At 41.8% G+C, this 27,112-nt stretch overlaps 1 protein-coding gene across 1 annotated transcript in view; it reads right to left on the bottom strand.

Annotated features, from left to right (window-relative positions):
• Positions 1-269: 269 nt before the first annotated feature.
• Positions 270-27,112, bottom strand: part of SELP (selectin P) — a 105,806-nt gene continuing 78,963 nt past the window's right edge. Inside the window, exons 6-15 of the mRNA XM_070385321.1 lie at positions 26,434-26,619; positions 25,515-25,700; positions 19,739-19,924; positions 16,394-16,582; positions 8,046-8,258; positions 6,828-7,013; positions 5,797-5,916; positions 2,822-2,852; positions 1,667-1,722; positions 270-1,001 (exon numbers count right to left, since the gene is read on the bottom strand). Coding sequence (XP_070241422.1) covers positions 1,668-1,722; positions 2,822-2,852; positions 5,797-5,916; positions 6,828-7,013; positions 8,046-8,258; positions 16,394-16,582; positions 19,739-19,924; positions 25,515-25,700; positions 26,434-26,619 — 1,352 coding nt within the window. The 3' untranslated portion in view covers positions 270-1,001; position 1,667. The remainder of the gene's footprint in view (positions 1,002-1,666; positions 1,723-2,821; positions 2,853-5,796; positions 5,917-6,827; positions 7,014-8,045; positions 8,259-16,393; positions 16,583-19,738; positions 19,925-25,514; positions 25,701-26,433; positions 26,620-27,112) is intronic.

Raw genomic sequence — 27,112 nt, 5'->3', positions numbered from 1 at the left:
CATTGCCTCGCTTTTCACAGAAAGGACAGCTATATTGTTTGGCTCTGTATTTTTTGTATCAGTTTCAGATAAGTACTGTGTAACTTTTAATAACGTATTTATTAAATATGTGAATCAAATAAAACACATTCAGGCGATGAAGACTTTTCTGCTTCTCTAATTTTCTTCTTGTGTGTTTAGGGTGGTGGTAAGATACATATTTGCCGACTCTAGTCTCGAGTTTGTAATTGGGACAACCGTGATTGTATATTACATTAATGTCAACAAAGTGATGGATACAGACTTTATTCAGCAAAATATCAAACACTAGAACATGGCATTTAGGGAATCCTTTTAACTAGACATTCAAGGATTGGTCTCTGGGTCCTCTGGGGGAGAGTGACGGCGGAGGGACGGTCTACAGTGACATGTACCTTCCTGTCCGGAGCACCAGTCTTCTGCGGCCTCTGCAGCCTCTGGTGCCATCCAGAGGCCTCTCTTGGAGCTTCAAGGAAGTCCAGAAGGCTTCACCAACAGCAAGCACTGAAGACCCAGGAAATCCTATAGAAATTCCCTCAAGTCAGAGACACCTCCTGCCTTCCAACAAAGTAGAGGAGAACCTCCTCCAGTCCCAAAATAAAGAGGCATTTTTATTTTTCCAGTCTGGTCTTCTGGTGAGTCAGATGCTCTGGACTCTAGCTAATTAGTACCGCAAGTGACAGCTAGGCCAAAGCCCACAGAACACTGCAGAAAGACTCAGTCCCAGCTTCTGAGGCTTGTGTTGGAGGAAGAGGAAATGGAGCAGGAAGGGGTGGTGGGTGGAGAATTGGGGCTTGTGGTCCAGTCCGTCTGCTCTGGTGCAGAACTAATCTAAAGGAAATTCCATGTCCTTTATTCACAAGTATTTACAGAAAACGGCAGCAAATACTCAACAGTTATAATCAAGTCTTTTCGGGAAAGCTGATGTTCAAAAATAGGATCCTGTGGGGATTGGACGAGGTCACCAAGACAAGGACAGGTCTCTGAAAATGACAGCGAGAATTAAAATTATTGTATTTTCCTGAAAAATATCAAAGAAAGCTCTCATCATATGTACCCTCTAAGGCTTTGTATAATCTTTTTCTAGATTCCAGATATTCTGTCATCTAGGCTATTTAGGAAACTTAACCACTCACTGAGCTTTTTGGAAGAAAGAAGGTATTATCATATATGGCATATATGATATTATATGATAATATAACATTATAATATATGATAATATCATATTATTTTTGATAATTATATGATAATATCATATTATTTTTGTTTTCCCAGCAGGTTGCATAGGGAACTGGCTCCATAAAGTTTGTAAAATTTTTCTAGTTGTCATGATTTCTGGTGATCAAGCAAGGCTACAGTATGAGTACCATCTAGCAGCCAGTAATGGGAATGTCATACATCCTGAAATAAGTTACATCTAATTAGAACACTTACATCCTGGAGTAAATGGAAATCCTCCTATATGCTCACCATCTATTGTACTCTTCTGCTGTGCCTGTCTCCCACTGCCAACACAATTTGCTGCATAGTTTGAACTCTAATATATGCTTAAAGCGTAACTCCTCATTATATAAAGAAAAGGCAAGCTTTATAGTCTTCTTTTTCCTACTGTCTGTTTCCTTCAAAAATACATCTGTAGGCAACTTACCTTAAGGGCTTGGGTCAAACGCAGCATTTGTAAAAACTCCGTATGTTCCTAGGTGGCTAAAGAACAGAAACACAAAGGTGAACTTGCCATATGATGCTTTGTCCTTGACCCCAGTCCTTCACAAAGTTCATCCAGAGACCATGAAATACCACCCAGCCCTGAAATTCTCTGACTTTAGAGGGAAAGAAGAGTAAAAATCAAAGAGATTTTCAAGATCCCAATCAACTGTTCTGGGTAATTTTCTTTGTGCTTCATACCCAAGTTATTGTTGATACTTTAGGTACTGAATACCTGCTCTGACCCCTGTTGTAGCCTCTTCCTGGTGAGAGGAAATCCTTTTAAAATTCTACCCTTAATACTTGATCATACGGCAATACTTTTCAAAGAATGGTAGTACTGCTCCCTATAGCAATTTTTAAAAATTTTCATAATGAGCAAGACTTATTATTGACATTTAGGCAGGGACTAAGGATGCTGGATGTCCTAAAATGCCCAAGGCACAAAAGAATTGTCTTATACACTCCACACAACTTTAGAAAACCTACTCAACATTCCTGGAGGTGAAAAATCTCTGAGCCTAGAACTGAACAGCTTTACATATAAATGTTAAGTTTTTTGTGTGTATCTTTTAAAACACAATTACCATCTGAATTAAGAGAGGATAATAACAGGTTTTCCAACTCTTCGCCAGAATAATTCATCATTTTAAAAAATCAGGTTGGTGTTGACAACACTTCGGATACTGTTTGACTCACTAATAGACTATTCCTGCCAGCTGACCTTTCTGACTGTTGCCTTCATCGTGATTCTACTTGAAGGTACAAGTATCTGATGGATGATGACCTCATAGCACTGCTACTGTGGTGCCCCAGTTCCAGTGTGTTATTTCTATGTCACTTTCGCTTGTATCTTGTATTTCTCCCTTATATTATCATTAGGGCACTTAGTGATTTTTAAAAAATATTATGTATTGCTGGGACATATTACTGGTAAATTTTGCTTCAGAATTAGTCTAGGGGACATTGCCAAAGACTGTTTCATAAAAGGCGTGTCTGTATAGTCATTCTGACATACTCATACAGTGAATTAATAATTCATAGAGTGAATTAAAAAGTCAAACTAGAAAAACTTAACCATAAAACATTTCCATCTTACCTTTGAGGGTTCAAGGGGCTTTTTCCATCATCTGAAATAAGCAAGAAGACACAGACAATTGGTTTAAAAGAAAAAAAATGAGATGAAGGGGAAAGGTCATCAGCGATAGGGTTATTGAGGTAAGTCAGCAGACTGATTTCCAGGCAGGCTTATTATAAGGGACTTATTGGGAACAATCCCTCCCTGAGAGGTGGGACCTGTTTTAGGCTAAATTAAACATTCAGCAGTATGCAACTCCAGAGTCCGCTCATCTTTCTTCTCTTCTCTTTCTCTAACAACCTGTCCTCCTACCTCGGGTCCGACTTCATCCCCTTGGCTACTCTTGGTGTCGTTGAGACCATCGGTTCTCAAAACGCATTTCTTTGGCACCTGAGACCCTCTGCATTTGCATTCTGTCCATACTCTCTTAATCATTATTTGGTGGTGGTTTAGTCATTAAGTTGTGTCCGACTCTTGCAACCCCATTTACTGTAGCCTGTTAGACTGGGGTTTTCCAGGCAAGAATACTGGAGTGGGTTGCTGTTTCTTTCTCCAAGGGATCTTCCTGACCCAGGAATCCAACCTGGGTCTCCTGCATTGCAGGCAGATTCTTTACCAACTGAGCTTGGGCAAGCTAATTGCATAAACAAACCCAAACATAACAGTGGGTGTTTTCCTTCCCTGATCATATACACTATCGGGGGCCTCCTGTCATAATCCAGACACTGAACTCTGATTGTGGACACTTTAAACATGGCAGCATGTCTGTCAATCATCCCATGGGTAGATACAAAGGGGAAAGCATCTCATGCCTGAATGCATTTAGAAAATATTAGGTGAAATGAAAAAGAACAAGTGTATTTATTACAGGGCATGATTGAGCTTTCGGTGTGATAATGAGGGTGCACTTTGAATTTGCAGGAGAGGGACATAGTATGCAGGCTTTTCCTAGTATTTGAACTTGGAATCCTAGAAAGTTTAAAATCAAAGTGGGACAGATCAGAACATTCCATCCTCACAAATGAATTTTTTATTATATAGATATTAGAGGATGGGTGGTGGCTGATCCCTCTCCATAGTTTAGAGGGTTCACTGGAAATATCTCAAAACTAAAGAAAGAATTTGGGGAAGATGCAGGAACAGGATTCTTACACGGTGATGGAGATTGGGATCAGGGTCTTAGGAGCTCTTGCCTCTGCCTTCTGGATTAGGTTAAGCAGGCACAGATGTTGCGTGGAGGGACTGGTTGTAGATTTTTGGTCTTTAAGCAGAGTTACTGTATATCTGTTGTCCTATTCACTCACTCACAGGAGAGTATATGAAGGAACTTTGGAAAATCAGCCTAATGCAATGGTGGCTTTGTGAAAGGAGAGAGCATGAGAATAGGGAACAAGGGGTTCTTCTGAGCAGTGAAGAATAGGTGTTGAAATTTCAATTCCAGGAGAGTGCTGGCAAGTACTTTTAACATAGCCACTTTCTGTCCCTGGATTTGAGCATTCCTGACCCCTTTGATACCCCCAGTTTGATGAGGAGAGATGGGCAGCCTCATTAGCTTATTTGAAGAGGCTTGTTTATGTCAGAAAGAGACAAATACCATATTATATCACTTAAATGTGAAATCTAAAATATCGCACAAATGAACTTATCTACAAAACAGACTCACAGACATAGAAAACAGACTTGTGATTGCCAAGGGGGAGGATGGGAGGATAAGGGATGAACTGGGAATTTGGGGTTGGTAGCTGCCGACTATTACATATAAATGAATAAACAATGTCCTACTGTATAGAATGGGGAACTGTATCCAGTCTCCTGGGATAAGCCATAATGGAAAAGGATATTTAAAAAAGAATGTATGTATGTGTAAAAATGAGTCACTTAGCTGTATAGATTGGCACAATATTGTACATCAACTTAAAAAAAAGAAGAGGCTTCTCCACTTAGGGACAGGCTGAGCATCTCAGGCAGACAATGAAAGGATGTTTGAACTCTTAAGGGAGGGTTCTCTTTTTTTATTCCTAGGCTACAGCTATCTTTTGATGAACAATCCGAGAAACACAGTTTCCCTTATAGAAAATCTTCATCCATTTGGGTCACTTTCTTGCCTCAATCCTGAATTAGCTCTACAAGTTTTCATGAGCACATACACATCTCTTAGCTTTCATACCAAGTCATTACTAAAGCAGCAGCTCTTTTACACTTCCTGCTTTGTTTTTCACTTCCTCCACTAGCTTTTTTTTTTTTTCCCAATTCAGGTGCAATAAACTCTTGAACATAGCATTTTCCCAGGTATTTTGCCCTTTTAGATCTTGTCACATGCTATTATCTCTGCTGTAGCTCTATTTTGATTTTTTCCTTTGGCAAAATCCATCCCTCTTATTCTTCAAAGTTAAACTTAAAAGAGCCTTTTCTGCCCTATCAGTCTGGGTGGGACCCTTCTATTTTGTATTCCAGGAGTGGTCAGGTAGCATTTTTGCCCTAATGCACTTGATACACTTCAGTATTAGCATTGATTTAACTTGACGTCGCCTACTGAATTATACATTCCTTACTATCAAGGACCATCATTCTGGGTTACACTACCTAATCAGTTGGCCAATAAATGGCTATTGTGTGAAAGAATGAATGAATGAAGTATAACTCCTTTCTAGTTAGTTTTGGCAATAACCAAGGTTACCTGGACCAGAAGCCCCCAAGTGTCAGTATGCACACTGGCCTCATAAAATCTTAGTAGGTGGAGTTGGGGTGGGGAGGAACTTTTGAAAATTTCAGATTTCCAGGCCCATGTCCAGATTTCCATTATATGAGGATCTGTGTTTTATTTTTTCCCCCTAAATTTGACTCTGATGGGAGTTGGTTCTCAGGACCACTTAACTTGGCTTTATTTTCTTTTAATGCAAATGTTTTCAGACATGAACTACTGAAGTTGTGGTTTCACTGCCTTGCCCCAAATCACATGAAAGAAGAAAATAAGGAGAATACTGTTTCCAATTTACCTTTTTGTCTGCAACGCCTTCTTAGCAGAGCCAGGAGAATTGAACCCGTCACTAAGCCTGTTGTACCAGCTGCTGCTCCACCAACATAAGTCAGGGTTTCCTGGATAGTCAGTGGCCCTGCTGTAAAACAAAAACACACACGTGTGAGACATAAGAAGTGTTTCGTGCAGAAGACCATCATTCCCCCAGAAGGGCCCCAACAACGCTAAGGTGTGAGATCAAATAAGTCCTCCAAGGTCCTGGCAGTGCTAACAACCCAGCACAAAAAGCCTGGAAGTTGCAAATCACTCCAACAGAATGGGACACAAGCAGGACTTGATTTTCTTCCTAATGCTTAAATATCAAACATAATTTCTAAGGAGTCAAGGTACAGACTCAATAAATGGAATTAGATGATTAAATGGCAGTTTGGACAAACACAATAAACTGGGTAATTTGAGGGGGAAGGTAATTGAAGATTCATTTTTATGACAAAGAGTAGTTACAACAAGCCACTAGAGGGGAAAAAACATGGAAGGGGATGAAATAAACCTTACAAGCAGAGCTTGATTAGGGAAGACATAGGGTATTATTTGGGGGAGGTATATGGTAAACAAAGGTCTTCTGAGATAATGAATTAGGATTCTTCATTAAATAACCTTCTGTTTAAAACATCTTGAAACTTTAAGATATATTAGGTTGGCCAAGAAGTTCATTTGGGTATTTCTGTAAGATCTTATGGAAAAACCCAGCTGGACTTGTTGGCCAATCCAATACTATACAAAGATTAAAAGGAAATGAGAGGATTCATTTCACAAATTGGAGCTTTGAAAACATAGTGGTGATTGTTTACACAGAGTCACTAAATTTGATTCCCACTGCGCTGCATAAGATTCAGAGATTCTGTTTGATTCATTGTGAAACAATTCTTAAACTCAGGGGAAACCCAGTGATAGAAAATGAGACCACTGTTAAGAAACACACAGAGGAGAAAAACTGATTTCATTATTTTCCGTATCAAAGTGACTTCCTAACCTGTATGAGACACATACCTTGACAGGTTGGCATGGTCGTTGACCACTGACCATTCTCTTGGCATGCTGTTCTTTCTGAGCCATTAAGTAATTGACCCTCTGGGCAATGGAAGCTGCAGGTTGATCCATAGCTGAAATTTCCCCAAGGGTTGGAGCAGTTCATCACTATTGGCTCAGTAACAGGTAGCTTGGCGCATTTGACAGCTGCAGAAGAAAAAAGAATGTAGGAAAAGCAAACATACAGAATGAACATAAAAGATTATGGTTTCATATGAAACATAGCTAGGGTTGCCAGTAGATGTGGTGGAATACAAAAGATCAGAAAGGACATGAGCTATTTTTGATATTCCCACAAGTTCTTCCAAAATCAAATGTACTGAGATATACACTCAAAGAAGGATAGCCGAAGAACTAAGGAGGGCAGAAAGTGGCGATTCAGTAAATAAACTTCCAGTGGATTGATCAGTCTTGCCCACAAAAATATTATTTACAGAATTTTGCTTCTCAAAAATATTGTTGTCCTAAATAGTATTATTACTACCACTGGCAATTAACTGCCATGTCAGCACATGTTTCTTGAGATAACAATTGTTCAGCATACCTGGCCTCTGAAAGTTTGGAAGAAGTAGAGACCACCATTCTCTTTAAACTGTTTTTCAGGGCATTTCAGGATATTCTCCCAGATTTGTGTACAGAAAACGAAATTTAACTCAAATTTAACTCAACTCAGGAGACTGAATTTAACACATATTGTTGGGCAATACTGACATGTGCAAAACACTGTTCTGTGCTTCATAGGGAATACAGTGATGGAAGAGGCACACTGCTTCATGATAGGGTATAGGTCTTCAAGAGGTAACATTCATAATTTATCTGTTTAATTGGGTTCCAGTTATGAAATATGCAATGTTCACAAGGCCACATCATTAATAGAATTGTACCTTGTAACTCACAATTCATATAGCTGGTTTCATGTTCAGCATGCTTGTGGCTCTAACACATTTTGTCATTTCCATGTGTTTCCTCCTTTAGGAGTACCAGGGCATTAGCTTGCGATGTAAGGAAGGGGAAACATGATATGCCTGTTGCTCATTACTTCTAATTGGGATTGCTGTGGGTTTCATGGAGGAGCTGACCCTTGAAGTGGTCACTGGCATTAGGTAGGATTTCGACAGGCATGGACAATGCCTAGCATGCTAGGAGACAGCATCGGAGCTACCTGCTGTTTCGCCTCACCTCTGCACGTGGGAGCTGCTGCCGTCCATTGTCTGGAAGGTCTGCACTGGAGAGCACTATCTCCCAGGAGTATGAATCCAGCTTTGCATCCAAAGTGGCAAGTGGTATTCAAACCAAAGTTCCTCACATGATGCTGACAGGACATTGTTCCCTGCTTCGGAGCGATGAGGGTTGGGCATTGCACCCCTGGAGCAGGAGCTGATACTGTGTCCACTGTGAAAAGAAAATGTTTCAATTTACAGAGCTCCCAACTAAGAGGAACACAACAGAGTTAAGACTGACATACAGTAATTGTCTTCTGGTCCTTTCATAATCAGGGAGGTTCTAGCAATAGCTCCTTAAGGAAGTTAAGGAAAACTATTAAAATCAGGTATGGAAAACCAGGGGCTTCCCTGGTGGCTCAGCGGTAAAGAATCTGCCTGCAATGCAGGAGATACGGGTTCATCCCTGGTGCGGGAAGATCCCCTGGAGAACGAAATGGCATCCACTCCAGTATTCTTGCATGCAAATTCCCATGAACAGAGGAACCTGGCAGGCTACAATCCATGAGGTCACAAAAGAGTCAGACACAACCTAGCAACTAAACCATCCACCACCATAGAAAACCAGATGAAAACAATTATCTAAAATTATCCTTGAAGAGATGATTACCCTGGCCAGAAGAAGAATTTGGGGAGAGGATGTCAATGTTACTTATAATAAGAAGAAAACAAAACCAAAAAAAAAAAAACCCAGAATAATGGGTGTAGAAATATGAAAATTCAGCAAAATATGCATAGACCAATTGCTTGCCCATTGCTGCTCTATTGGGAGGTGTTCATTATCTTCAGGCCAAAGGTCAACATGAAATGTGAGGTGAGGAAGATGCCACTGGCTCTGTCATTAACTTGCCACGTGGCAGAGAGATGACAACTGACCTCTCCCCACTTCAGTTCCTTGATTTGAAACATTTGACCAGTAACTCCACCCCTAGTGTTCAGCTGGTGATGAAGAAATGGAAACTATTCAATGGACCCAACAAAGCTCTTTGAGAAAAAGAGGCCAAAATTATGAAAGAAAATTTGTGCTTAAAAATTAGTATATCTTTTATTCACAAATATGAAAAAATCCTGCCTCTCCTTATATGTCTTTTAAATCCATAGGCTATGTTTCCTGTATCCCAATAGATAACCCACTTCATGACAGAAGTGAAACTTTCACAATCATAATAATATTATGTGTACCTGTCACATAGTAAGAGTGTTTGTAAGTATTTGTTATTTTTGTTGAGAAAATTTCTAGAAGAAGAGCTGTCTTGCAAGGATACAAGACATGTATCTTTTACATTTGCAGGTTGGTGGGGGTGCTATCCATCTCCCGGAAGTTGTGCACTCAACATGGTTGGACCCCTCCAGCTTCAAGCCCTTGTTACAGGAGAAATGGCAGATTGAGCCAACAATGAATTCTCCATGAGTGTCAGGACAGTCCAGGCTTCCCTGCTCGGGGGCAGATAGTTCTGGACACTTGATGGCTGGAGAGCCAAATCAAGAATGTCACAATCTCCAAATTGATCTGGAAACCCTGTTTTGCACCAAATTAATTCATTCACGTTTTCAACAAATTGCACTACCACTGTCTCCAGTGTTTTGCTAGGTAGCAGACATTTCACAACAAACACAAGTCATGAAGTGCAGAGGGCAGGGGAAAGGATGGTGGGTTTGCAAAGAGGAGTATAGGGAGAAATTCTGAAAATGAAGGAGTCAAGGGTTTAAGCAGTCAGACTCAAGAATTCACCATTTAATCCTCTTTTCTCTAAACTTTTTGCTTCAGAGACCTCGTGGCCTCCCTGAGTCTCACCATCCTCTTTGTATAAGGGCAGCCCAAGGTTTCATTTCTGTCCTTCCTTCTGCCTGAAACTCCTTCCGGTTAGATATCCTGCTATCTCCACAAATTCAGCACATCTACACCTGCAATGATCATGTTATGTCCTAAACTACTATTCCTTCCATTTGGATCCCCAGGCCTTCTTTTTTTAGAAAACCACAGTTTCATAGCACAGGTAAGTGCAAAACCTCCTGGTCAAGCTAGGATATTCCCCGGGAATTCCCTTAACTGACCTCATGTGTTCTTGCCTCTGGGCCTTGACTCCAACTACCCTAAATTTCTTTCCATTTTCATTGAATAAAATCCCAGCCATCCTCTGGGATCCAATCAGACAACAGCCTTTCCAAAGCCTCTTCTGATCACTGCAACTTGAAGTCTTCTCCTCTAAACACATTAGTGTTTTTGTTTGAACTCTCATGCTATCATATCACATGTCAACTCTTCCCTCGTCTCCTGGATGGAAAGCTCCTAAACCTGAGAATCATAAATCTTTGTGTCTCCCACAATCACACTGCAGGATCTCAAGAGGTGGTATTCAACAACCATATGCCAAGTGTATGAGTAAATGAATTCACTATTTCCCTCAAAAACTATTTTTATAAATTTATTGAAGTTACATATTTATCTTAGGATCATGTCTTTCTCTCAGTGACATTCTCTGACATGAGACTATTATTTATCTACAAATATTGGGTTATTGGAGCTTTCCTGGTAGCTCAGCTGGTAAAGAATCTGCCTGCGATGCACCCCGGCTTGATTCCTGAGTAGGGAAGATCCCCTAGAGAAGGGATAGGCTACCCACTCCAGTATTCTTGGGCTTCCCTGGTGGCTCAACTGGAAAAATATCCACCTGCAATGCCAGAGGCCTGGGTTCAATCCCTGGGTTGGGAAGATCCCCTGGAGAAGGAAACGGCTACCCACTCCAATATTCTGACCTGGAGAATTCCGTGGACTGTAGAGTCCATGGGGTTGCAAAGAGTTGAACATGACTGAGTGACTTTCACTCATGTTGGGTTATTCCAAATTAAGTGACTGTTCTTTCTTTAAATCCAAGGCTATCTGAATGCAATGCCTTGGTCAGATAAAGCTCATTTTGCTTAGCTGTTTTGCTTTTTTAAAAAAAACCTCTCGAAGCCCTGTGCAACGCCTCATGGAAAAGTATTGGTTTTTACATGCTGGCCCACATTTTTTTGGAGTGGGCTGTTCACTGAAGGACTGTGGATCCTGATTGTGTGAAACCATTCAGATAGCCAAAGTAACATACTTAATTTCAGTTTAGAACTATGAAATTGTTGAGTAATTAATGAATCCATGCCTGGCAGATCAATTCTGTTTATCAAACATTTATTATCTATTGGTATAAGTCATAGAGTTTAAATCATTTATGAACATTTTTCCTCAAATAGCTTTTTCATAATCTCCCAGAAAATACATAATGTCAGCTATACCCCAGGCAACAGTGCCTAACGCAGAGTAGAGGGGTCTAAAAATATTTGTCAAAAGAATGAACGTTAGTAAGCACAATTTAATTTGGATGCATTCTGACAAGTGTTTTTACATGATATGAAAAGAAACAAGAGGAGTTCCTGTTTTTAAAAATTGACTTAAGTGACCCCTAGCATACAAAGAGAATTCCACAGCATTAAATCTACTTGGGGGATATGCTTTGGTCTCAGTTCTATGAGTCTTTTTCTGCCAAGGTTATAAACACAGGCTTTTGTGCCTAGGGAAGTTTCTGAACCCTCTTCTGTAAACATAAACCTTGTCAAATCAAAGGCCCCTAAGAAGGATTTGACTAACTTGCACAAGGAAGCCTGTTTTCCGGTCTGAGGGGCAGACTTGATGAGGTATGTGGAAGCCCATTCCAGATCTGGCAAGTGGTGGGCACTCAGCAATGGGGGCTGAATTAAATTTAGGAAGTTGGTGGAGTGAGGGGCCCTAGTGCAGAGGTAGAGGATGAGATTTTTACCAAGAGATGACCTCTCTGGGTAACAACAAAAAGTAGTCATATTCTTGAGCCTACTCTAAAACTTTATTAAAAACTGACTTATTACAAGAAGAATAGGAAACGGATAAGGGCTGGTTTTATTACCATATTTAATGCTCTATTTTCATGGACTTCAAAGCAATGCTGTCTATTGAAACGGTCTTCATTGATGTTTTCTTTGATTGGTGATGTAGGGGAACATGATGGCATGTGAATTCATGAATTAGTGGGTTCACAGACATGCTGTCATCAACTGATAAAATATTGCTTTATATTATTTTAATTTTAATGAATTCTTTGTCTCTGTGTATTATTATTATTTTTTTTAGCTTGAGTCAAATGTGGTTTTGTCATGAAATTTTTGGAAAGAAAAAATAGTGTACATAATAAATTTCATTGAGTTGGTGGTTCTAAACTCAAACTTTGAAAATAAAGACTGGCAATCTTCACAGAGTCAGATAAAGGTTGGAGGAGTGGAGAAATGAAACAGAGACATGAGCCAGGCCAGAGCTTAGAGGGCACCAGTCTACTGTATTTTAGATCTTGGATGAGCTGGGGTGTGGCAGAAGCACAGAGCTAGGATTGGGACTCAAAACCAGGACCCATACCTCCCCATCAAGGTGAAGTTGGTCATTAGGTGTCAGGTCCAGCAGTTGAACAGGGTCTCCAGAGAGTCAATGACAACGTGATTGAGGGAACAGTCATCGTATCAGGATAGTGGCCCAACAGCCAGGAATGCAGGGGACAGAGCAACCAGATGGGAGCAACTCAATACCGCTTATGCTCAGGGAAAAGAATTCAGGTCCTGGTGGGTAAAGGCAAGGGGGAAGATTAGGAAATGCAGGTGGAGCTCAAGTCCTAGAGGGCCCAGGAAACTGGCATTCTAACAGAAAGGGAAATATCTGTGGACTTACTCAGAAAAATGGAGCCCCACTTTGCACCATGAAACAAGAGACTGTGCTCCACTTGCCACATCGCCCCTGTGTACTTGGTAGCCCTCAGTCCCCTCTGATAGAGTCCAGGACTCTGCAGAATACCATATGAGAATCAGAGTTCACTGCTGAAAGTTTCAAAATTCATGGACTCAGGCATATGGGAAAAGAAGAGGAACTCTCTGCCTAAATCTAGAGCCTAAATTTGGAGAATGAGATAGAAACACAGGTCCAAAGCCAGAGCTAACTATCAGGTTCAGACCAGGTTGGCAGTTCCAAAGCCCATAGCTCACTAAAGCTGCTGCCCATGGTCAAGTTTGGTTTTAGACACTGGGCAGGGCCAGGCCTGAAATGCCACCTCTTGTGGAGAAAAGGAGGTGGAAAAGAGTCAGGAGGAATGGGGGCTTCAGAGATTACAGATTTAACAACCATGTTGACTGCAGTGTATGATTTAAAACTTTCATGAGAAAAACAAAAACAAAAAACTTCAGTGAGGTATTTCTTATATCTCGGGTTTTTTTTTTTTTTTTAATTTTTTAGCCTTAAAACAGAATGTGGAAAAATAGAACTCGTGATAAATGCCTATGAAATAAACAAATGAGTGATTGAAAAATCTGTGATGAAGCACAAGCCCTGAAGATATCAGCTATCAAAGTCCTAGATTTCTTGGATGGCTTGTAGTGGTTTTTTTTTTTTTTTTTTTTTTTTGACAATAGATGATAGCATTTTAGACTTCCCAGGCGGTACAGTGGTAAAGAATCTGCCTGCCAACGCAGGAGACGCAAGATATATACATTAGATCCCTGGGTTGGGAAGATCTCTTGGAGGAGGAAATGGCAACCCACTCCAGTATTCTTGCCTGGAAAATTCCGTGGACAGAGACCCATGGACAAAGGAGCCTAGCAGGCTACACTCCATGGAGTTACAAAGAGTCGGACAAGACAGCACACATGCGCGCACAGTAGCATTTTATGTACTTTAGCCTACAGGATCCTTGTCCAGGGGAAAAGCCTCAGAGGTGTCCTGTCCACTCCTCTCCTTTTGGAGTTGAGAATATCAGGGTGTGACATGATCTTCTGTGTGACTCCATAACTTCAGGGAAGAGCAATACAAGTCTATGGATATTAATCTAGTGCTCATCCCACAAGAAGGAATAAGAAAGAATAAGTATTTAGCTCTTTTCACTAATAGATTTCTAAAAACATATTCACTCACTTGATCACTCATCTAAAGTTCATTTTAAAACAACTGCTACTGCAGTTGCTGCTGCAACTAGACAAGAGCAGTGAAATTTATGAATGACTATCACTGCAGATGGTGACTGCACCCATGAAATTAAAAGACGCTTGCTCCTTAGAAGAAAAGTTATGACCAGCCTAGACAGCATATTATAAAGTATAGACATTACTTTGCCAACAAAGGTCCATCTAGTCAAAGCTATGATTTTTCCAGTAGTCATGTATGGATGTGAGAGTTGGACCATAAAGAAGACTGAGTGCCAAAGAATGGATGCGTTTGAACTGTGGTGTTGGAGAAGGCTCTTGAGAGTTCCTTGGATTGCAAGGAGATCCAATGTGTTAATCCTAAAGGAAATCAGTCCCGAATATTCATTGGAAGGACTGATGTTGAAGCTGAAACTCCAATACTTTGGCCACCTGATGCGAAGAACTGATTTATTTGCAAAGACCCTGATGCTGGGAAAGATTGAAGGCAGGAGGAGAAGGGGACGGCAGAGGATGAGATGGGTGGATGGCATCACTGACGCGATAGACATGAGTTTGGTAGGCTCTCGGACCTGGTGATGGACAGGGAAGCCTGGTATGCTGCAGTAGGTGGGGTCTCAAAGAGTCGGAATGGACTGAGCGACTGAACTGAATTGAGCTGAGCTGACCTGGGGTTTAGAAACTGGCCACTGGGTGGCAGTGTAGTGCAGTGGTAAAAGCTCTAGTCCTCTAATCAGGCTAGACCTGGGTTTGAATCCTAACTGCACACTTTGTAGCTAAGATGTAGCACACATATCTTTGCCAGCTATTTATCTTCTCAAGCCTCCACTTCTTCATCTTTAAAACAGGGATAATGATAACCATGTTAAGGATTGTGTGTATTGAATGCAAAAATGCAAATATAATAGCTGGTACTTAAGCAAACAATAAAAGTTAGCTATTATTGCTGGTTTTATTATTCCTGACTGTAGTACATGGAATAACAGAACAAAAGAACCAAAAAAATGGTGACTTTTTTTTCCTTTGAGAATATTGCTTTTATTCTGGGTTTCATATGTTACAGGTAAAAAAATACTATATAATTGCTTATTCCTGCAACTTAAATTGTGTAATGACTGTTTTTTTTTAATTTATTTATTTTTAATCGGAAGATAATTGTTTTACAATATTGTGTTGGTTTCTGCCACACAACACGAATCAGCCATAGGTATACGTATGTCCCCTCCCTATTGAGCCTCCCTCCTGTCTACCACCCCATCCTAGCCCTCTAGGTTGTCACAGAGCAAAATGATGATGTTTGAAAGAGCTATAAATGAATCAGTTTGCAAACTTCTACTTTAGAGTACACTATCTTTGGTGGCTCAGATGGTAAAGAATCTGTCTGCAATGCAGAAGACCTGGGTTCAAGCCCTTGGTTGGGAAGATCCCCTGGAAAAGGGAACAGCTACCCACTTCAGTATTCTTGATGGGAGAATCCCCATAGACAGAGGAGCCTGGCAGACTACAGTCCATGCAGTCACAAAGGGTCAGACGCAACTGAGCGATTAACAGTTTCACTTTCATATACCAGATATGTGTCAGCCAGATGTTTCAGGGGAATCATAGCTAAGATCTGGCCATTGCCTTTGAGGATCCACTAATTCATTGTCAATAAGGCTTGAGCTTGAATAAATTTAACCAGCAAATGAGAAGATTCAGTTCAACAGATACTTGTCACACACCTACATTTTTTCCTGTCTAGCTGCTGCAGGACATGCAAAGGTGAAGTTGGCGCAGTTCCTGCCCTCAGGGAGCTTGTAATCCATATGGAACTGGAGCAAGGAGGGGCTATATACAAATCCTTAGACTGTGAGATCCTCGAGGGGCTGGGATGAAATCACACCCACCCCTGAGATAAGCTCAGTGTCTGGGGCTTAGCAATGCTCAGTGAAGGAGGGTGTGGGAATGAATAAGAGTGTAGTAGGAGAATTCTTTATAATGAAGTAAAAGTCCCAGTGACATAGCTGAGCTTCATCACTAATAGTATGAATTTCCATAAATTACCTAATCTCTGAGCCTCTATTTTCTCATCCATAAAATGGTGATAGTATTGCCTGTCCTCTTTATTTCAGGATTGTGATAAACATCAAACGTCACAATGACACTGAAATACATTATGGAACTATGAAATGGTTAAAGTTATTGTTACAAGAATATTCGAGGGGGGAAGCTTTTGGTCTAGATTGTTATGCCTTGAAGAGAAGCCTTTCTTTAGCTTGAGATTTTCATGAATTCCTGATGATGATGCTCCATTCTATACTGTTACCTGAGAAGCCATAAGAAAGGATAAACCCATGGTCCTACCTTCTTCACACGTTGGTGGGGAGCCCGTCCAGTGTCCAGATGGAGTACAGTCCAGTCTTTCTGGTCCGGATAAAGAGAATCCCTCATGACATGTGAACCAGCATGTGGACTCATAACTGGAACCTCCAAGAGGTTGGACACAAGTCTTTTCTCCATTCTGAGGGTTTGGCAGAGCTGCGCAGGTAACAGCTAGTGTGGGCATAGCCAAGGAGGAGAGAGGAGATTGTTTTAGAACACAGCCACTTAAATCAGTGTGTGTGTGTATGTGTGTGTCCTTAACAGACCAGTGCAGTACTGGATTAGACGATTGTTTAAATTTCATGGTACCAGTCACCAGTTAGACGTCCTGAATGTGTGAAACGGCAGCTGACAGTGGGTTGGTATTCTGAAACGCTTACCCCTAAAGGGATTTAAAAGAGCTTTAGAGGTGATTTAAAAGGATGCTGGCACTTTGTTGGGAAAGATGGTGATGGTGATGCAATTCATGTTAATTACCCCTGGATGGGAGTGGGAGTGACTGCTCCCTTGACACTTTCTTTAGAGGTAGACCCAATAACCTTGCCAGAAAACAATGACAAGTGATTGGAAATAGGGAAATGGAGTAAAATACTTTCTCCCCTTCCAAAAGTTCCTTCCCCCAACCAAGTGATGACCTCTGGGTCCAAAACCTGCCTCTGTTACTCAGTAGCAGTGCATCTCTGGACAGTAAACATACTGAACCTCAGTTGCTTCATCGATGAAATGGGAAAAATAACAATCTTTGCTTTGCAGAGAACCTCAAATTTATTATTATATAAAATAATAAGTTAACAAAATCCTAGGCAAAAATTAAATTAAAAAATCATGACACAAAGTAAGCAAGTAATGTAACTGGCCATCTGCAAATGCTCTTTCCACCAGTCTCATCCTACAGTGACCAGCAGCAAATGACTCTGCCTGTCTACTTACAAAAACTGGTCAACAAGATATCACAGTTCTTTGCCACAGTTTATCCCTGTGGAGTTTGTGGTGCTAGAGGATTTGATTTGGTTGGAGATCATGCTCTGTGACTTTAACCTCTCTGAATTTCCGTATGTTTATTCACCTTTAAAATGTGGATAATAGCATTACATAGTTCTCAGGATTTTTATAAGGTTCAAAAGTGAAAACACTATGTATGCAAATGTTAATGGCTGCCCAGATATCCCTCAGCCAATTAATGAAATAAAACTCAATGAAACACACTGGCTTTTTAAAAAAAAAGGATACATGGTTTAGGGTGTTTCTTCTTCATTGTTTGGCCTGATTGGGTCATGTGTGGCTTTAGACCAGAGACAGTGGTGGTGTGGATGAACCAGGGCTGTCTTTCAGCCACAGATTTGAACTGCCTGAAGCTTTGTGAGCATTTTCTGTACCTGTCTCTTCCCTTCTTCCCTTCTTCTCTCCAGCTACATCCCCCATCTCATCCATTTGTCCAAAGACCTGGTATTTTCCACCACTTGAAAAGTCTTTCTGTGTTCAGTGTGGGGGTGAGGAGAGGGGAGAGCAGACAAGTCAAGAAGCCTATGAACCATAAGGACAAATGTGGTGCCATGAGTGTGGTGCCATGAGTCTGTTGGCAGCTCCTTTGTGACTTTGCCTTCTGATAGCTGGGGTGGGAAGGTGGGTGAGGGGGTGTGGCATTGGAAAAGGAAACTGATAACACATTTTGGGGCACATTACAACAGCTAGTAGGTTGCAAGCCTCATGGTACCTTCCTGCCCAGACCACATTTGGGTATTTCACATGATGCTCGCTCAGCAGCAAGAGGAGAAAGTTCAGTCAGAGTAAACAAAGAACTAAAAGCGGAAGGGAACTAGAAGGTCACAGGAAGCCGTGGTGAGTGTCAGCCTCCCTCCTGTGAAACACCCACAGGCAGGCCGGTATGGGGCAATGAACTGTAATCTGTGCCCTGCACAGCCCAAGGCTGTCCGGAAAGGTGCTGTGCTCTGGAACGCCCTCAGGGACTCCCGAGTTCTTCCCCACAGTCCTGTGGACTTTGTAGTGCATCCAGGCTTCAGCGTAGCCAGAGTGAGAGCTGAGGGGCCAAGGTCATAATCCTAAGCCTGGTCTCTGCAGACCCAGCTCGGAAGGTGGGCTCAGCCCTACCCCCAGGGCTTGCCAGGCTCCCTTGTGTCTGGGGGTAAAGACCATGCAGTTCTGTTGAGTTGGTCAGCCCCTTTGTTCATTCATTTGTTCACTCTGTGTTGCCCTAACTTAATAGTAGTGTGCGTGTGTGTGTGCTTATGTGTGACCTGAATAGCAAGTGGTTTCCTTTTTATTAAAAACACGTATCTGTCTGCTTTTACTCATGTTGAAAGTGGGCACAAAGTGAAAAGCAAAGGCAAACAATGCAGAATTGTCTAGTATTTTACCTATCTGATTTTATTATTAAGCTTATATATGCCTCATAAAAATACTAATTGTGTGGAGGGGAAAGTGGGAAAACATTGGAGGAATTTATACAATAAAGGAGAAACATAACCAGTGTCTACTTTAGGGTGGGATATTTTGGGGACAGTATGTAAGATTTTTTTGTTTATTTTTCTAGAGCTTTTATAAATACAAATGTTATCTTTTAAAGGTAGGGTTTGCCATAAATATAAGTAAATAATTGGGTAGAAAAAGGAATGGGGAGTATAAAAAGTATACATCTATCTTTCAATTTTCAAACCCAGATGATCAGAACCAGTTCTATTTCACTCAATAACTGGCTTTATTTTATATCAAGTGAAATGCAGATATAGATGACTCTAGTGAATAGGTACTTTTTTTCTTCTGAGAATCCTGTGACTTTGCATATGTAGATTAGTTTCTTTCTGTTTTCATCACTCTTCACTTTTACTCTAAGCGGGTTTCTCCAATCTTATTTGCAGCCGGGCACCTGTAAATGCTGCCCCTCCCATTCTCCTATTAAACCCATGCGTTACCTGCCATCCCACCACTATACTCTGTGTTTCCTAGGACTGAAGTGCCAGATTAGTCTTGGAACAACATCCTGGGACTATCTTTTCCCCTGGCCTTGTTTCCAGAGACTATCTTTAGCGAAGTGAGAACAGTGAACCTACTCCATGGTAGGGGCCTTCAGCCCACTCCCCTGTCCTGCTGTTGGACATCCCGTCGCTTGTGGTATCTGCCAGCTGCTCAAGGCCTCTGCACATGGGATCCCCATGTGACCTGATAATCAGGGCTTCCTTATGATAGTGTTTATTCATTTTCTAGTCCATTTCAAGCTTCTGTCTCCTAGACAGTCACCACCTTTTAAATACAGCTTTTTGAAATAACTCTACAATTTGTTTCCAAGACACTGGAAAGAGTTCATCCTACCTTGGCATTCTGGAAAAGGAGCATCCCAGTTCCCCGTATCCAGGCATTGCAGCACACTTGCTCCCACCAGGAATGAACCTTCATCGCAGGTGAAGCTACAGGTCGACTTGTACCTAAAGTCACCAAAGGGATGCGAGCAGTTCACCCGGGCCTTAGTTGAGGTCGGAAGATCCTGGCACTGCAATGCTAAGGAGGGAGGAAGCAGGGAGTGAGGAAGGAGTAATACACAAGTACTCATTGATTCCCACCCCTTAACTCTTTCTAATGCCAACTAGAGGGATCTCTGAATTGGGCGTGTTTAACCAGGAGGATGAGAAAAGTATCATATAGTCACAATGCCAGTTGAATGACTTAATGAGGAAATGCTGAGTCATTGTTAAGCATTTGATAATATGCATCCATAGTTTTAAAAATATCGTAAATTTGGACCCAAGAATTGATGCTAAGTATATAATAAGATGCATATCAAAAATCAGTTTGGAGAAATTTTATATCATTTGTGAGAGCAAAGTACTGAAAACAAACATAAATACCACTAAATTTTTATCATTTATCATAAGTGAAAGTCACTCAGTCATGTCCGACTCTTTGTGACCCTATGAACTATACAGTCCATGGAATTCTCCAGACCAGAATACTGGAGTGGGTAGCCTTTCCCTTCTCCAGGGGATCTTCCCAACCCAGGGATCAAACCCAGGTCTCCCGCATTGCAGGTGGATTCTTTACCAGCTAAGCCACCAGAGAAGCCCTTTTTTATCATATGTGAGAGCAAAATATTGAAAACAAACATAACTGCCACTAATTAGAGGCTGAAAATTAACTATGGTAGAGCCATGAAAGGAATATGATCTATTGTACTTTGAAAAGATATGAGAGGTGTCTCAAAGTACAATGTTAGGTGAAAAAGCAGAATATAAATTATATGTACACTATGATCTCAGTCATATGAAGTATATGGCTTTAAATGGAGAGAACACCTGTATTTTATATATAAGTCTTTTCTCATCTTTAAAATGGGAGCAATACTTTTAATGACCTCATGGAGTTAGACTAAAATGTTCAATAAATATTATGTATTGCTATTATTACTAATAGTAGTAGCAGCATCCAGCAGTATATCAGTAGTAGTCATAGTCTTAAAATCATTATAGCTATGCATCAGATGCTGACCTAGCCTGTCAGAGTGGAGAACGCTAGGAAGGCCTATCAAGGGAGTTACTGAGAACATGTATCTGGATGCTTAAGAGAATAAGCCAGTTTTCTATTACGTGCCTGCAGACAAGACTGGCTCCAGTGACCCCTTAAGAACCTCTCCCTTTTAAGCATGTCGCAGTGCTCTCTGTGCCTTTGTCTCTCAGACAATAGATCCCATTCCCCTCCCTAAGCCTCCCCATCACGGTACTGATCTAGTCCTCTACTGCCTCACTTTTTTTTTTTTTTCCATTTTTTAACTGTAGTAAAATACATATTGCATAAAGCCTATCTTTTACCAGTGAACCATTTCTAAGTGTACAGTCCAGTGGTATTAAGTATATTCATAGTTTTGTGCAACCATCAACACCATCCATCTCCAAAACATTCTTCATCTCCCACTGAAACTCTGTATTCATTGAACAGTAACTACCTACACCCACTCCTTCCAGTCCCCAGCAACAATCATTTTAATACTTTTTGTCTCATTGATTTTGACTACTCTAAGTACCTCCCATATGTGGAATCATTGAGTACTTTTCTTTTGGTGACTGGCTTACTACCCTCAGCTTAATGTCCTTGAATTCATCCACGTTGTAGCATATGTCAGAAAAGCGAAAGTGTTAGTCGCTCAGCGTGTCCGACTCTTTGCGACCCCATGGACTGCAGCCCGCCAGGCTCCTCTGTCCATGAGATTCTCCAGGCAAGAATTCTGGAGTGGGCTGCCATTCCCTTCTCCAGGGCATCCCTACCCAAGGACTGAACCTGAGTCTCCTGCATTGCAGGCAGATTCTTTACCATCTAAACTACCAGGGAAACCAGAGTCTCCTCCAGTTTTAAGGCTGAATAATATTCCATTGTATGGATACATCACATTTTTCCTCATCCGTTCATCTGTGTGGGACACTTGGGTTTCTTCCATATTTTAACTATTATGAACAGTGCTGCTATGAACATGGATGTATACATCTCTCTTCGAGACCCTGCTTTCAAACCACTGCCTCGTTTTAAAATCAGGGTATACTTTGACCCAGGAGATTCACATAAACTGCTTGGGATCTCACATAAGATGCTATTAATAGTATTTCACTTCTGGGACATAAATTCTGTGTGGAGTTCCCCCTTGTAAAAGAAAATAATCCTAGTGGCTTCCCTATTTTGTTCTTCAAGAGCAAAATATTGAGAACAGGAGCTATCTAAAGGAGATGATTTTGTAAAATCAGATCAGAGACACATGATTTACAAAGTAATGTTATTATCATTATTTTACCTACATTTATGAAGCTCATGCAGTTTTAAGCTTGCATTTACACACTTTAATCCACAGCCACTAGTGAGGTGGGTAGGTAAGGCAAATATTAGTACCTTTACTTTGCAGGTGACACTGAGTTTCAGGGAGACCAAGAGCTTGTTGTCAGGACAGGACAGAACTGGACTAAGTCTTGTCATTCCTCTTGCACTGTACCATGCTGTTCCTCATGTGTCATCGCTCTGTCTCAACCCCCTGTCCTTCATGCTAACTCACCACATCTGTGTCAGTCAGTGTAGCTCTCACCTTGCATTTCAGGATGCTGTAATGAACATTTCCCTAAGACTGCCTTCACACACTACTTCATCCTGAGTGCCCAGCGCAAAGGGTCTGGCACAGGATAGATTCTCAGTGAACGTTTGAGCAATAACTGAATGACAGAACTAAATGTAGATGCTGATGCCTCTAATAAGCCGAAAGGCACGGAAGCAACATTATGATGTCACAGTATACTTTGACAGACTGGGGCTGGCGCTGTCCACTCTTCCATATCAGCACATCGAACGATGTCAGCTCCTCTCAGTGTGAAACCCTCAGCACAATGAAAGCTACAGCTGGTGTTGTACTGAAATGCTCTTAAAGACGGGGAGCAATCCATGCTTCCATGGACAGGACTCTCCAGGGGCTCACAGGCAATGGCTAAATGGAAATAGTGATTGTCAGACACTGGGTGGTGGAAGGGCTCAATTCCTTTGCAGAAGAGCCCCTCAAGAGATCATGCATCTTTTTGACTCACATTGTCAGTATATTCAGAACACCAAATTGTCCTTTTTCCAAATGGGGAATCTTCCTGGAGCACCTTCCCTTCCTCTCCCCTTCTTTGCCTGGATTTCTCACCTGCCCTTCAAGTCTCAGCTTACACTACACTTTGCTTAAGAAACCTTCCCTGCCCATCCCAGCTCAGGGTAGAACCCCTTCCAGCATGCTCCCACAGCCCCTGTGCTTGAGCTGTTCATGCCGTATTATAACTCTGCCCCTTAGACTGCAGTCTCTTTGTGGCTGATGTCAGTCATCCAGAATTGTATCTGAGAGCCTGGCAGTGTTTGGGACATTGAAGGTACTCTTTAAATATTCATTGAAAATATTTGTGAAAATTGGATCTGTACAGAGGAGATATAGCCAGACTGAACTTTTAAGGAAAAAGCGAAAACAACATAGCTTATTGTTGACACTCTAATACCCAGCCCAATAAAAGGATTCTAAATGAGCCTTGTTTCTGGAACACAGGATGTCATCCTAAACAGGCTTTGGTTGCCAAGTGAGTGTGCAGCCCAAGGTCAGTTCCTGAGCATAATTAAGCCCCAAGTGACCTCAGTTCTGAAAAAGGCTGATTTCCTCATGCTCTTCCTTGACAAAGCATTTCATCTCCAGAATATTCCTGGAGTTTTTCAGAATACAAAGACTGCACACAGTGACCTTAGACCTCTAGGTTTTACAGAATCAGGGTATTTAAGTTCCAAAGATCCTCTAGCATTTCTCTCTAACTTTGCAGATTAAAAGTGAGGTTTAGAAATTTTAAGTGACATCCCTAAGGTCTCACATGTAGACAGTAATAGAGCTGGGCTTATAATTCAGGTCTTCCAGGAATTCACTTATTCAATATTTAATTTCTTGCTATGCTATTCCCCATTTTTGCTTGATAAGATGCAATTGGTGTGAGGTGTGAGGCAGTTGCACAGAATGCAGTTTTGTGGTATTAGATACCTGCCTTGGATTGCATCACAGCCTCTCTTTGATCCTTTGTCACAGTGTTCCTTTGATCCTTTGTCAAAGACTGCCACCAAGGACTGTGATGAGCAATCTGTCTGTGTGTCCTGATAGCCACTGTTCTGACTCTGTCTGAAGTATAGCAAGGACACTGACCCACTGCTTCTGGACACCAGTGAGGCAGGCAGGGAAAAAAGAGGCAGAAACAAAGGCTCTCTGCGAGAACTTTATACATACTATTTAATTGTATACTTTTTATATGTTTCATCCTTTTTAAAGCTCCTTGAAATTCATAGTTCATTTCACAGAAGCTCCTTGCAATTCATAGCTCATTTTACAGAGGAGAAAACCATCCCTCCTGGGGGCTGAACAACCCATTTCAGGATCAGAGCCTGGAAAAGATCATACTGATATTAAAAGCCCTTGATCTTCCCCACTGTGTCAAGACTCCTTGCCTAAATAGACAGCATAAACTTATACTACCCAGTGGACTGGGGGCTATTGGTGAAAAAATCCTACCCTTGAAGGCTGGCAAGGGTGGGGTTCCCCAGCCAGGGCCAAGGCAGCACTTTGTCCTTGCCCCTCACTCGATGGCAAGGTTTGCATTCAAATTTGCAGCTAGAGCCACTGCAAGGGAAACAAGGGGATGGACACAGTCCAGGATTCCCTTGGTAGGGGCTTCCGGGAACTCACACTGCATAGCTGGCCAGAATCAACAAGGCCATAGAGAAAGGTACTGAGGAAGGAGAAGAACCATGCTCACAGCTGGGAGAGCAATGGTGAAACCACCTCTGGAAATCTAAGTGGAGCTAGGAATCTGTAAGGGTCAGGAGATCCTAATGACGTTTGTCCAGATTTGTAGAACCAAGCTTCGGGAGGACCTAAATCTCTTTAAAATAAAAGTTTCTTTCAAGACTCCTTTATCAAATGTCCCCTATCCCCTTTACTGCTAGAAACCTCTCCTGGTAGGTCTTCTAGCATCTACTTACAGATGGAGATGTCACCATTCCATCTTAGGTGAAATTTATGAATGAGGTCATTCTGAAATTACTTGAGGGCAGTGAGTTTTGGGGAGAGGAGGACTTCTAAATTTTGTTTACAGTCAATAGTAAAATCAGCCTCTTGTTCTTCTAGAGCCTGACACTCCTTTCCTATCCCAGATGAACCCAATCTAGCTGTGTGTGTGTGTGTGTGTGTGTGTGTGTGTGTGTGTGTGTGCATGTGTTAGTCGCTCAGTCATGTTGCTTGACATGACTGAATTGCTTGACTCTTTGCGACGCCATGGACTGTAGCCCGCCAGGTTCCTCTTTCCATGAAATTTTCTAGGCAAGAATACTGGAGTAGGTAGCTTCTCCCTTCTCCAGGGGATCTTCCAAACCCAGGGATCAAACCCAGGTCTCCTGCACTGCAAGTGGATTCTTTACTATCTGAGCCACCAGGGAAGCCCCCAGTCTAGCTGAGTGGTAGGTAAAAGGAGAGTCAAGTTGTGATTCAGGGTGGTTTCATCTGTGCTCCCAGCAAGAACCAGATGCAGTGGACATTATACATCCCCAACCTCCTGGAACTCACCTTTACACACCGGAGTTGGGGCTGTCCACACCCCCAAGGCTGTGCAGTGCACTACCTCTGGCCCAACTAATGCGAATCCCTCTTCGCAGCTGAAGCTGCAGCTGGACTGGTGCTGGAATGCTTCCGCGGACTGGACACAGCTCATGCTTCCTTGCTCCGGAGACTTCAGAGCCGGGCACTGGACAGCTAAAAAACAACCACAGAGCAATAGCATGAGGCCTGGTGTCATGCCCAGCACCTTGGAAACCTTAGGATGCTGCAGCAGCTGTGTGTGTGTGTCTGTGTGTCTGTGTGCATGCACTCAGTCATGTCCAACTCTTTGTGACCCCATGGATGCTCCTCTGTCCAAGGAATTTTCCAGGCAAGAATACTGGAGCAGGATGCCATTTCCTATGCCAAGAGACCTTCCCAACCCAGGGGTCGAACCTGTTGTGTCTTTTTCATCTTCTGCATTGGCAGGCAGGTTCTTTAACCACAGTACCACCTGGGAAGCCAGCAATAGCTGCTATATCTTCCCGAAGCATTAGGCAAGGTGCTGAACTTGGTTGGTAAAATGGTACTTTCAGTAGCTGTTCGGAAAGACCCAAACATCCTTGCTTTGTTTCCTTTTTAAAGAAGCAAGGTGAAATTCTCAAATTAATAATACCCAACCCCCGAGTCATTATCTCACTCTGTTCACGTTGCAATGAACAAAGGGAGAGGGGCCTTTTTGTAATGCTTTTGCATGAGGATCAAGAATTAAACTCCCTCACTCCTCAGATGAAAATGAAAACTAGTGTTACTCTGGTTGATGGGCAGTAGTAATAAGCACAATGTCCCATTTAGTGTAGATCTTCTTGGTTTTCAAATGGAGAAAGCCTCTTGTTCCCTCTGAAATTCTAGTTGTCAATGAGAATGGAAAAGAATTGGGTGTACATACCTACACACTGTGGGGGTGAATTCGTCCAGATTCCAGAAGCCAAACACTCCAGCTCACTGGGTCCGTTCAGCGCATAGCCTTCAGCGCAGTGGAAGCTGCAGTGTGAGTTGAAAGAGAAGTTTCCAAGAGGGTGGCTGCAGTTCATGTGCACATGTTGAGGAAGATCAAACTCGCCGCACTCTCTGACTGTAAGGACAAAATATTGATTTCTTTCTTTGCACACTGAAAAAAAATGTCAGGTTTGCTAAAAGCTGAAACTGTTTGTATAACCCATCTGAATCAATCTCCCTGGGCTTCTAACCTAACCTGTTTATCTTTACTCTGTTCCTTTGTATTGATTTGTTTTGTTTGTTTAGTCGCTCAGTCATGTTCGACTCTTTTGCAACCCCATGAACTATATTCTGCCAGGCTCCTCTGTTCATGGAATTTTCCAGGCAAGAATACTGGAGTGGGCTGCCATTTCCTTCCTGACCCAGGGATTGAACCCACATCTCCTGCATTGGCAGGTGGATTCTTTACCACTGAGCCACCTGGGAAGCTCTTGTATTGGTTGCATCCTGGGAAATGATCATACTTTCACTGGTGTTTATTTCCAGCAAACAAAATTAGCCTGAAAGAGTTCTCTTTGTTTTACTGCCCTTACATTTTCCCTTTTAAATTTTGAAATTTTAGGAGGACG

Source organism: Bos mutus, chromosome 16 (genome assembly GCF_027580195.1).
Source record: "Bos mutus isolate GX-2022 chromosome 16, NWIPB_WYAK_1.1, whole genome shotgun sequence".
Lineage (NCBI taxonomy): Eukaryota > Metazoa > Chordata > Mammalia > Artiodactyla > Bovidae > Bos > Bos mutus.
Note: the sequence above shows the minus strand (reverse complement) of the source record. Positions and strands in the feature narration are given on the sequence as shown.